This window comes from Musca autumnalis, unplaced genomic scaffold (assembly GCF_047663935.1).
Source record: "Musca autumnalis isolate F117 unplaced genomic scaffold, ASM4766393v1 scaffold_5, whole genome shotgun sequence".
In the NCBI taxonomy this organism is placed as follows: domain Eukaryota; kingdom Metazoa; phylum Arthropoda; class Insecta; order Diptera; family Muscidae; genus Musca; species Musca autumnalis.
Genome location: NW_027412088.1, coordinates 74,157,029 through 74,169,961, shown reverse-complemented (window position 1 = coordinate 74,169,961; position 12,933 = coordinate 74,157,029). Strand labels below are relative to the sequence as shown.

The window sequence follows — 12,933 nt, the reverse complement described above, 5'->3', positions numbered from 1 at the left end:
GGAATCGGATTTCCTACAAACGAACTTAGGGTCTAAAACCATTATAGCGATGAGGCACATTTTGCCCGTATGAAAGTTAGCATAAATGCCGAGGGTATAAAAATATAAAAGCAAAAAACACTATGTTCCAAATTGAAAAATAAAACAGCAAATAGAGATAAGGGGAAGCATTTTCTTAGCTCGGTTTATAGGACAAATTTCTTTAAACTTTCACCTATCTACATCAGTTCTAAGCTTTACTATTTTAAATGTTAAGACAATCAATTTATTTTAGACACTAATTTATGAATTTATCAAAAATGTAAAAATCAATAATTACTGAATAATCTATGACTGGGCTTGGTCATTCTCACAATATAAGAAGAGACAACAAAAACTACCTGAGAAAACATAGAAATTAATAACATCTTAAAAGCGTCTCCTTGAACTTTTTTGCACATAATATCTTCATGAATAATTTCAAGTAATTTATCAAATTATTTAAAAACAAAAACCAAAAATGACCACAGCTCAGTTTAAACAAGCCATAACTATGTATAACCAAAAATGGTGAAAATCTCTTGTGAGTGAGTACATTGAGTACATAAATTATGTTTTGAAATAAAAAAATATGCTGCTCAATGGAGTGGAATTTATTCTAAAGTCTCTATAAGCAAAAAAATTTACGCCAGCGGCTACGGTTTGTTGTTGTTAATATGTATCAAAATTGATATGATATGGCGTCACATATGATTAAGATTTGTTCTTATGTTGTTTTATGAAATAAAGCTGCTTTGCAGTGAAACAAAACCAAAATAATTGATTTATTTGTAATTAATAGAAAATACTATTGTTGGCTGTTACCATAGGTATGGTCTTTGCCCAAACGGTCGGACGACTAATGACCACCACTTCACCAAGAATGTGTGACAAAACATGTTCTTGACGAGAGTGGGAGTTGCTTGTAAGCTTATATATCATTTTGATAGTTATTAATGAGTTTTAATTAAGTTTTCTTTTTAAAACCAAAGTATTGCTAAAGATATCATTGTCCATGATGACCGTACATCTGTTTGCTATACATTGAAAGTCTTGGGCTTTGGCCCGCAAGCCATATTGCTTATTATAATCATATTTAACATTTTGAAATTCTGTTCCATTAACTTACCTGGCCAATGTGTTTTTTAAATTCCTCTGTTTTCTGATCACGCATTGGATTATCGAAGCCACATAAACCGATTCTGAAAGTAACAAAAAAGACATAAAAATAATTATTAGCTTATTAACACAAGTTTTAAAAAAGAGAAACTATAAACAATTCTGTGTGTTTTAGTAACTTTTTACGAAGAAGAAAAAACGAAGCTAATCAGTCAAACTGTTGTCATGTGTGTCGTGTGAAATCCATAAAATGGGGTTATATGAGAAGTTTGGTCTTTTTTCCTTTGCCACAAATTACTTATACCACATTTATTGCGGCAATGAATGAATGAAGAATGCATATAATTTAGAGAAGACTATTTTTGATTCGAATTCGTTTCAATGCCTTGGTTTAACTTTTTTATTATTTGACATAAAAATACAAATTAATTTTAAATGTTTATGGAGATTCCTAGACATATGTAGGTAGTATGTCAGGTTGTCAATCAGGTGAATACTCATAGTCAATAAAGTTTTATTAAAGGCAGACAAAGCTTTTATGACTATTGTCAATATTAATTATCTGGGCTAGTTTAGCAAACAAACCATAAAAAATGGGACGAAAATCATAAATCAGTTCAAACTTAAAATGACAGGTTTTCTGGCGGGTTGAATTTTTTTCCTGCAACTATTTTCTATACCCTCAGCTTTATGGCTAACGCATTGACAATTGAAGCAATTTTGGAGCAATCTAGAAGAATGCAACCAATTTGGTCAAAAAATTGTACATGGAAATATTTCTTCCAAAATTAGATCAAGTGCTCCGCGTAACTCCTCTACAAAAATTTCGCTTGAGTGTAGTTCAATGGCTGTTCAAATATGGTATTGCAATATTTATCAATGACAGTGCTTTTAGATCTGACTACGGCTATATAATTCTTTTCGTCCTTAAAGTCATAAAATCCTGCGCATACAATCTAAAATTACTTTTTAGCATTATAATGTGACAATGTCCAAGAAGCTCTAAGAGAACGTGGTGCAATAAGTAAAACAACTTCTGAGCTTGTGTTATATTCCTGATTTTTAAAAGCTCATGATTAGCATTGACGTCCCCTAGCACCAAATGTCCCCTAGGGGACGTCAATGCTAATCATGAGCTTTTAAATTCTGTTCTAAACAATGACGAGATTTGTACGTGGCTATCTACCTCATGGTCAAACCCCACGGTGTTCACACAACACAGGACTTATTACAGGCGACCAACAAAATCCTCTTACACTGTAGTGTTGTACTAAATTAAAGGTTTTGGCCTTGTTCACCAACTTGGTTTGGTTTGGAGCACAATTTAAAACCAATGTCTTTTTATGGCTCAAGACAAAGACTCTCACCGCGATTTACGCCAAGACAACACTCCCACAAGGGGGACGGCAACAACTACTAGGCTAGGTCCGAGCATCCAGGGGCAAGTGATACCAGTGGTCCCAGAATTAACCCTCTGGTACTGTCTCGCAACCAAAAGACTACTACCACTTAGTACCCAAACGGAGCCCGATGACCCAATTAGAGAGGTACACCACTAGTCGAGCAAATTAATAGCCCTACATTTTGCACGGCGAACGAAGACGCTCACACAAGGACGACAGGAGATTGTCAGGCTCGCCAGACATCATCACTGTGCCACCCAGTCTCATAAATGTCATGTTGTGGCAACCCGCCATTTCGCTCACAACACTCTTCACCAACATATTATCGTTTTCGGTAACAGACCATCCGACATCATAACATCTGACTGCCGTACTTTTGTGAAGCATGAGAAAGCTGGTTTGCAAGGATTCAACAAATTTACCAGTCATCGCTTCAGAGATCAGTACAGTCGTTTAGATCTTCGGGTAGCTGAGGGAATTTTCAGTAACATTATCTGCAGTTCGAATAACCGAAATTAGACATTTTTCAGCAGCGACGAGGAGACTAGCAAATGAGCCTGCTGAACTTCGTAGTACCAATCCGGAAGACCAAAGAAGTAGAGAAAATACTCTTGATCCTGAAGTAAACAGGATAGTAGGTGAGCATAGGCGGGAAATATTTCAAAACCACCTGCAGCATTGCAACATTAGCACGGGATTGAGTAAATTGTGGGGAACGGAAAGAGTCCGATACAGAAGGATGATAGAACGGCTGTTACTTTCAACGGCGTGACAGATCCGAAGAGATGCTCGTGTTGCGAAAAGCAGGTCTTCTAGTCTATAGAAGACCCCTACGAAGCTCTTCTATTGTATAAAAGACCCCTACGGAAGTCTCCTATTCTATAGAAGGAGGTTTTCTATTCTATAGAAGACCCCTACGGAGGTGTTCTATTCTATAGAAGACCCCTACGGAGGTCTTCTGTTCTACAGAAGACCCCTACGGAGGTCTCCTATTCTGTAGAAAACCCCTACGGAGGTCTTCTATTCTATAGAAGACCCCTACGAAGGTCTTCTATTCTATTCTTTAGAAGACCCCTACGAAGATCTTCTATTCTATAGAAGACCCCTACGGAGGTCTTCTATTCTATAGAAGACCCCTACGGAGGTCTTCTATTCTATAGAAGACCCCTACGGAGGTCTTCTATTCTATAGAAGACCCCTACGGAGGTCTTCTATTCTATAGAAGACCCCTACGGAGGTCTTCTATTCTATAGAAGACCCCTACGGAGGTCTTCTATTCTATAGAAGACCCCTACGGAGGTCTTCTATTCTATAGAAGACCCCTACGGAGGTCTTCTATTCTATAGAAGACCCCTACGGAGGTCTTCTATTCTATAGAAGACCCCTACGGAGGTCTTCTATTCTATAGAAGACCCCTACGGAGGTCTTCTATTCTATAGAAGACCCCTACGGAGGTCTTCTATTCTATAGAAGACCCCTACGGAGGTCTTCTATTCTATAGAAAACCCCTACGGTGGTCTTCTATTCTATAGAAAACCCCTACGGAGGTCTTCTATTCTATAGAAAACCCCTACGGTGGTCTTCTATTCTATAGAAAACCCCTACGGTGGTCTTCTATTCTGTAGAAGACACCTACGGAGGTCTTTTATTCGATAGAAGACCCCTACGGAAGTCTTCTATTCTATAGAAGACCCCTACGGAGGTCTTCTATTCTATAGAAAACCCCTACGGTGGTCTTCTATTCTGTAGAAGACACCTACGGAGGTCTTCTATTCTATAGAAGACCCCTACGGAGGTCTTCTATTCTATAGAAGACCCCTACGGAGGTCTTCTCTTCTATACAAGACCCCTACGGAGGTCTTCTATTCTATAGGAGACCCCTACGGAGGTCTTCTATTCTATAGAAGACCCCTACGGAGGTCTTTTATTCTATAGAAGACCCCTACGGAAGTCTTCTATTCTATAGAAGACACCTACGGAGGTCTTCTATTCTATAGAAGACCCCTACGGAGGTCTTCTATTCTATAGAAGACCCCTACGGAGGTCTTCTATTCTATAGAAGACCCCTACGGAGGTTTTCTATTCTATAGAAGACCCCTACGGAGGTCTTCTATTCTATAGAAGACCTCTACGGAGGTCTTATATTCTATAGAAGACCTCTACGGAGGTCTTATATTCTATAAAAGACCCCTACGGAGGTCATCTGTTCTATAGAAGACCCCTACGGAGGTCTTCTATTCTATAGAAGACCCCTACTGAGGTCTTCTCTTCTATAGAAGACCCCTACGGAGGTCTTCTATTCTATAGAAGAATAGAAGACCCCTACGGAGGTCGTCTATTCTATAGAAGACCCCTACGGAGGTCTTATACTCTATAGAAGACCCCTACGGAGGTCTTATATTCTATAGAAGACCCCTACGGAAGTCTCCTGTTCTATAAAAGACCCCTACGGAGGTCATCTATTCTATAGAAGGAGGTTTTCTATTCTATAGAAGACCCCTACGGAGGTGTTCTATTCTATAGAAGACCCCTACGGAGGTCTTCTGTTCTACAGAAGACCCCTACGGAGGTCTCCTATTCTGTAGAAAACCCCTACGGAGGTCTTCTATTCTATAGAAGACCCCTACGAAGGTCTTCTATTCTATAGAAGACCCCTACGAAGGTCTTCTATTCTATAGAAGACCCCTACGAAGATCTTCTATTCTATAGAAGACCCCTACGAAGGTCTTCTATTCTATAGAAGACCCCTACGGAGGTCTTCTATTCTATAGAAGACCCCTACGGAGGTCTTCTATTCTATAGAAGACCCCTACGGAGGTCTTCTATTCTATAGAAGACCCCTACGGAGGTCTTCTATTCTATAGAAGACCCCTACGGAGGTCTTCTATTCTATAGAAAACCCCTACGGTGGTCTTCTATTCTATAGAAAACCCCTACGGTGGTCTTCTATTCTATAGAAAACCCCTACGGTGGTCTTCTATTCTGTAGAAGACACCTACGGAAGTCTTCTATTCTATAGAAGACCCCTACGGAGGTCTTCTATTCTATAGAAAACCCCTACGGTGGTCTTCTATTCTGTAGAAGACACGTACGGAGGTCTTCTATTCTATAGAAGACCCCTACGGAGGTCTTCTATTCTATAGAAGACCCCTACGGAGGTCTTCTATTCTATAGAAGACCCCTACGGAGGTCTTCTATTCTATAGAAGACCCCTACGGAGGTCTTCTATTCTATAGAAAACCCCTACGGTGGTCTTCTATTCTGTAGAAGACACCTACGGAAGTCTTCTATTCTATAGAAGACCCCTACGGAGGTCTTCTATTCTATAGAAAACCCCTACGGTGGTCTTCTATTCTGTAGAAGACACCTACGGAGGTCTTCTATTCTATAAAAGACCCCTACGGAGGTCTTCTATTCTATAGAAGACCCCTACGGAGGTCTTCTCTTCTATACAAGACCCCTACGGAGGTCTTCTATTCTATAGGAGACCCCTACGGAGGTCTTCTATTCTATAGAAGACCCCTACGGAGGTCTTTTATTCTATAGAAGACCCCTACGGAAGTCTTCTATTCTATAGAAGACACCTACGGAGGTCTTCTATTCTATAGAAGACCCCTACGGAGGTCTTCTATTCTATAGAAGACCCCTACGGAGGTCTTCTATTCTATAGAAGACCCCTACGGAGGTCTTCTATTCTATAGAAGACCCCTACGGAGGTCTTCTATTCTATAGAAGACCCCTACGGAGGTCTTCTATTCTATAGAAGACCCCTACGGAGGTCTTCTATTCTATAGAAGACCTCTACGGAGGTCTTATATTCTATAGAAGACCTCTACGGAGGTCTTATATTCTATAAAAGACCCCTACGGAGGTCATCTATTCTATAGAAGACCCCTACGGAGGTCTTCTATTCTATAGAAGACCCCTACTGAGGTCTTCTCTTCTATAGAAGACCCCTACGGAGGTCTTCTATTCTATAGAAGAATAGAAGACCCCTACGGAGGTCGTCTATTCTATAGAAGACCCCTACGGAGGTCTTATATTCTATAGAAGACCCCTACGGAGGTCTTATATTCTATAGAAGACCCCTACGGAAGTCTCCTGTTCTATAAAAGACCCCTACGGAGGTCATCTATTCTATAGAAGACCCCTAGGGAGGTCTTCTATTCTATAGAAGAATAGAAGACCCCTACCGAAGTCGTAAATTCTATAGAATACCCCTCCTGTCGAAGACCCCTACGGAAGTCATCTATAGAATAGAAGACCCCTTCTATAGAAGACCTCTACGGAGGTCTATAGAAGACCCCTACAGAGGTCTTCTATTCTATAGAAGACCCCTACAGAGGTCTTCTATTCTATAGAAAACCCCTACGAAAGTCTTCTATTCTATACAAAACCCCTACGGAGGTCTTCTATTGTACAGAAGACCCCTACGGAGGATTTCTATTATATAGAAGACACCTACGAAGGCCTTTTATTTTATAGAAGACCCCTACGGAGGTATTATATTGTACAGAAGACCCTTACGGAGGCCTTATATTCTATAGAAGACCCCTACGAAAGTCTTCCATTCTATAGAAGAGCCCTACGAAGGTATTTTATTCTATAGAAGAGCTCTGCGAAGGTCTTCTATTCTATAGAAGACCCCTACGGGGGATTTTTTTTTCTACAGAAGACATCTACGGAGGTCCCCTATTCTATAAAAGACCCCTACGGAGGTTTTCTATTCTATAGAAGACCCCTACGGAGGTTTTTCTATTCTATAGAAGACCTCTACGGAGGTCTTCTATTCTCTAGAAGACCCCTACGGAGGTCTTTTTTTTCTATAGAAGACACCTACGGAAGTCTTCTATTCTAGAAGACTCCTACGAAGATATTCTATTCTATAGAAGACCTCTACGGAGGTCTTCTATTCTATAAAAGACTCCTACGGAGGTCTTTTATTCTATAGAAGACCCCTACCGAACATTCTATTCTATTGAAGACCCCTACGGAGGTAGGGAGGTCTTCTATTCTATGGAAGACCCCTAACGAACCTTCTATTCTATAGGAGGTCTTTTGTTTTATAGAAGGCCTCTAAAAAAACAATATTTTCTATCGGAGATGCTCCATTCTGTTGAAGACCATCTTCATTTGAGTGGGGTGATGATTTTAGATTTACTTGAATGCTATTGTGGTGAGTAAACCTGCCACAATGTTGTCCACATGCTTCCCTCAGCCAGGTACCTCAAGAGAGATCTAGAGAAAGGTACCAATGGAAACTCCTAGAACCCATCAGACAGAACCCCAGGTTAGGATCCTTTGAATAATTTGTACCGCTTATAGGCCTTGTGTTTCATTATTATATTTGTTGTGTTTTATAAGAAGGTTTAAACAAGTTTGAACAATGAAATCTTCGTACATTATGATTTTTCTCCACCTGTTGCATTTCCAAGAATGTTGTGCCTTAAATTCGTCTCTTTTTATTAATTTTTGTATATTTAACACCAATATTTCATAACACAGATCAAAGAAGTCAATCAGATATTAACATTTAATATCAATAAAAAAAAAAACAATTTATAAAGTATTCAATATTAAAAACTAGCATTCCACTTCGATTTAGCATTTAGCTGGAATGGAATATTTTTTTGAGGTTATAAAGAAACCACAAAAATTTTGCTGTATTGTTTTTTTTTCGTTTTTGTATCTCTTTCGACATAATATAAAATGCATAATGAAAATACATAGATACCGTAGATATTGTATACCCCATAAAGGTGTATATAAAAGGCGTTGTAAATATATACCACTGTGGTGTATAGGTTTTTTTGTTGATATTTTGCTAATAAGCCACCGAGTATTGCAGCCAAGCAACAACAAAATAATGAAAGATAAAAAAATTTAGCTTAAAGGTAAATGTTGTTGCCGCCTTTGGTTGCTTGGCTTGATAATACATACATATGTGTGTATACTTGTACTGTGTAATAATATTTAGCCACCACCATCATTATCAACATTGCCACAATACAAAATTTTTGAACGGCAACAAACCATCAGTGGATGACCTTGCAACCGTTGCACTCGCATAATCCTCTGCTGTTTGGCTAACTGTAGAAGTGCATTAACAAGACAATGATTGTCGGTCGTTGTTGTTTTGTTTTTGGTTAATATTGTGGTGTTTGTTGTTGTTATTTTTTCGATTATTTTTTTGAGAGTTTTTGCTTTTTTGGTCTTGGCAATTTCATTCCATTTGGGTATTATGTGTTAAACGAGCCTGGTGCATTAAATAATGGTGGCATGGTGTGGTCAGGTTTCTGCTTCGCTGGTAATGATGATTAAGATTTCAAACCAATTTGGCTTTTTGCGACCAAAAATAATTTTGGAAAAATATGATTTTTGTTGGGTGAAATAATATCCAATATTTTTCGTAAAAATATTGACAACAACAAGGTGGTGTACTTTCACTCAGCTTCCTTCGGGGAAGGATAGCTGAGTGCAACAGACATAGTGAAACACAATGGACAGCTGCCACAGATAATTCATCTAGGTAATAATTTTCAGTGCCTTTGTTCCCTGGGTTGACTGTATGAGTCTTTGGGGGCTCGTTTAATGCAACATTCACATTAGAAGTAATGATTTTATTCGTTGGGTTATTAACCTACACTACAAAAACACAAATTATCACGTAGAAACTAAATAAGCTCAATATGTCCTACGAATCTGCTGATAAGGTACACTTTACACACTGGCGTAATTTTAATGCAGAAGAGCGATAAGATCGATGGAACCTGAAAAGGTGTCACAATAACAGCCAAAGGTGATAAACTTGTTTGCCAGTCGGAGGTTTACACACATTCTCTCTAGATTTATATTGATTTATATATTTTACGGCAGCCCAGGAAGAACCAATATTAGACTATTTAACATCGAAATAAAATCGATCATATTGTAGTAAATAAAAGGTACTTATCAAATCACTTTGATGAGAAAAACTTTTGCTGCCGACAAACTTTTGAAGATGCAACATGCATGCTGGACTTCTGAAGGTTGCAATATCAACAAACCACCTCAGAGTACTTCACTTCATTGCTCAATAAATGTTCTCCCAGTCTTGATAACGTATCAGCAAAACTTTGAAGTATTGCTTAAACAAAGTAAACAACCTCAAAACCCTTACTTGAAAAATATAGTAATATGGCACGTTAGGCTACTCTATGGTCAGGAGCAACACGTAGCTTTAGAAGGAGAAGAAACGTTGTTTCTACCGGGAAAAAAATAAAAAGGAGGAATGCGAACAAATTGAGATGTATTCAGATGTAAATGTACAAGTTGGGAAATTATACACAGAGGGAAAAAGGAGATTCAAAATCAACACCGTATAGTATCAACATGAGCACAGGCGTGTTCAATATTTGTTGACCACGACTGTTGTCATTTTTTAATGTGACCACTATTGGTGTCAATATGAGCACAAGCGTGCTCACTTTTTAATATTTCGACCACAAACGTCCTCATGTTGACCACGAAAAGTCGTCAATTCTCGAAACCGTTGACACCACCTCGTTGTCAAATTCACAACGGCCTTAAACGGGGTTAATACACTATCGAAAACGGATGTGCTCAGTTTGACCACGTATGGTGTCATTTTTCCTCTAGGTTTACCTGCAAGTAAAACATAAATCTGGTTGGTAAACGAGCTGGGTTATTTGAAGCAGATAGGGTGCTCCAGTTATAGGATGAACACTTTTTCATGCTGTTGGTATCTAGTAGTGAAAATGATGACGATGACACAGAACCAATCTCTAGCACTAAGCTGTGGGACGGGTTCTAAGACAGCATGAGACGATTGATTAACGGAGTTGTTTAAGGCTAAGCGTGTGGTAAATGAAAAAAGGCCAGAAAATTCTACCATGGCCTAGACTTTCACCTTAGATAAAATTCTGGAGAAGACTAGGCAGATCCTTATTAGTATTTGACTATAAAACGGGTTTAAATAGTTTATACCCCCAATGTGCATGCAGCTTTGCAAGTCGACATTAACTGTCAGGCAGCCCAAGAATATATTATACAAGCGCCCACAGGTGCCCTAACCAAGTCGTAGAACAATCGTATTTGGGAGGTGAAATATTGTTGATCCCACGGTCGGTAGGTTCCGCCCACATGAGGTAACATTCGACAACTGAATGAGGCTGTGTGATTGTGCACCGACAAAAAGCATGGTAGTAGCAGCATAAGGTTCAACAACCTGACATAAGGCCAAGTGGATGTCCTTAGATGAAAAACACGTTAAAATAATACATTAAGTTCGGTCGGGCCGAACTTTTTATACCATCCACCTAAAATAGTCTGAACTAAAATGGAATAATTATTTTCTTTCCTGTTCACAATTTTAGGAGGAAATATTCTGTGACCACTTGTATCTAAATAAGGTAAAAAAAATCATAAAAAATATATATGTGGGGCTAAATCAAAGTGTGGACGCCAAATTACCGAAAATCGGGAGGTAACGTTATACAGGGTCTGTTCCAAAACGTGGACCTCTGTTTGCAGTTTTTTAAGGTGATATTTTGTGATCATTAGCAACCTCAACTGTCAAATTACATGTAGGTCGGTCAAAAATATTTGCTAAAATCCTCAAAATACCGAAAATCGGGAGGTACCGTTATATGTGGGTCATTCCAAAACATGGTCCTCTGTTGACAGTGTTTAGTAGAGATGTTTTGTAATAACTAGAAACCTCAACTGGGGTGCCACAGTGGTGCAATGGTATGCACGCCCGCCTTGCACACTGAAGGTCGGTGGTTCGATTCCCCGGCCAGGCAACATCAAACATTTTTCAACGGTGGCAAAATACCCCTCAGTAATGTTGGCTATATTTCCTGAGTATTTCAGCCTTGAAAAACTTCTCCACAAGTGGTGTTTTAAGACACGCCGTTCGGCGATTAACAGTAGGTCCCATATCATTGAGCTAAATATGAATCGGGGTGCATTCAATGATATGAGAGAAGTCTCCCTTGTCCCGTACGGGATGTTGTGGAACAATGTTATTGTTGTTGTAGGAACCTCAACTGCCAAATTATAGGTAGTTCGGTCCCATATCATTCATTGGGCTAAATATGAATCGGGGTGCATTCATTGATATGAGAGAAGTCTCCCTTGTCCCGTATGGGATGTTGTGGAACAATGTTGTTGTTGTAGAAACCTCAACTGTCAACTTATAGGTAGTTCGGTTGCTGTTGTTGTTGTAGGAACCTCAACTGTCAAATTATAGGTAGTTCGGTCAACATTTTAGCTAAAATCCTCAAAATACCGAAAATCGGGAGGTACCGTTATATGGGGGATATACCAAAACATGGACCTATGTTGACGGTTTTTAGTGGAGATAGTTTGTGACTACTGGGAACCCCAAAAGTGAAATTATAGGTAGTTCGGTGAAAAATTTTAACTAAAATCCTCAAAATACCAAATACCGAGAGGTACCGTTTTATGGGGGCTATACCAAAACATGGACCTATGTTGACAGTTTTAGGTGGAGATGTTTTTTGATTACTAGGACCCTCAACTGTCAAATTACAGGTAGTTCGGTCAAAAATTGTAGCTAAAATCCTTAAAATACCGAAAATCGGGTGGTACCTTTATATGGGGGCTACATCAAAACATGGACCTATGTTGACCGTTTCTAATGGCCACTGGAACCCCCAAACGCGAAATTACAGGTAGTTCGGTCAAAAATGTAGCTGAAATCCCCAAAATACCGAAAATCGGGAGATACCGGACCTCAAAAAAGTGGTCCGATATAGCCCATCTTTGAACTTGACCTACCTATGGAAAAAAGTGTTGCAAACAGAAAAACAAACTTAATATACCCTCCATACTATGGTGGAGGGTATATCAAGTAAAAAACATTAAGTTCGGCCGGGGCGAACTTTTTATACCCTCCACCACAAAATAGTCTGAACTAAAATGGAATAAGTAGTTTCCTGTTCCTGGACTTGCCCGCGAAAAATATTTTAGCGCTGTAAGCAGGACCATAAAAGTATGTTCGGTAAAAATTTCAAACGATCCTCGAAGAGCCTTTAATCTACAATTAAGTAAAGATCTTTAACTTTTGTGAGGGAGGTACCCGAAAATGTTTTCCAACATAGACCTTGGACCTCTTTAAACTTGATGAACCCCTTGGAACTTGATGTACTTAAAAGAAAAAATTAGGAAATTGGATACTTAATTCATGAGTTTTGGTGTTCATCAGTTATTTAAGTTGATTTCGGCAGGATTTTTTAGAGCTTTTGGACCCTCACTATAGGAATTATGCACTTCCGTTCGAAAAAATGTTACCGTCGAAAATTGCACTGCGAGCACAACTTTCTGCAAAGAATTCATGCCGATCCGACAAGAGTCCCTAAACAGCACT

General features: G+C 39.1%; 1 protein-coding gene across 1 annotated transcript in view; it reads right to left on the bottom strand.

Moving 5' to 3' along the window:
- exp (expansion) overlaps window positions 1-12,933 on the bottom strand; it is a 221,567-nt gene that overhangs the window by 46,596 nt on the left and 162,038 nt on the right. Inside the window, exon 5 of the mRNA XM_073989456.1 lies at window positions 1,148-1,220. Within this exon, the coding sequence (XP_073845557.1) occupies window positions 1,148-1,220 (73 nt within the window). The remainder of the gene's footprint in view (window positions 1-1,147; window positions 1,221-12,933) is intronic.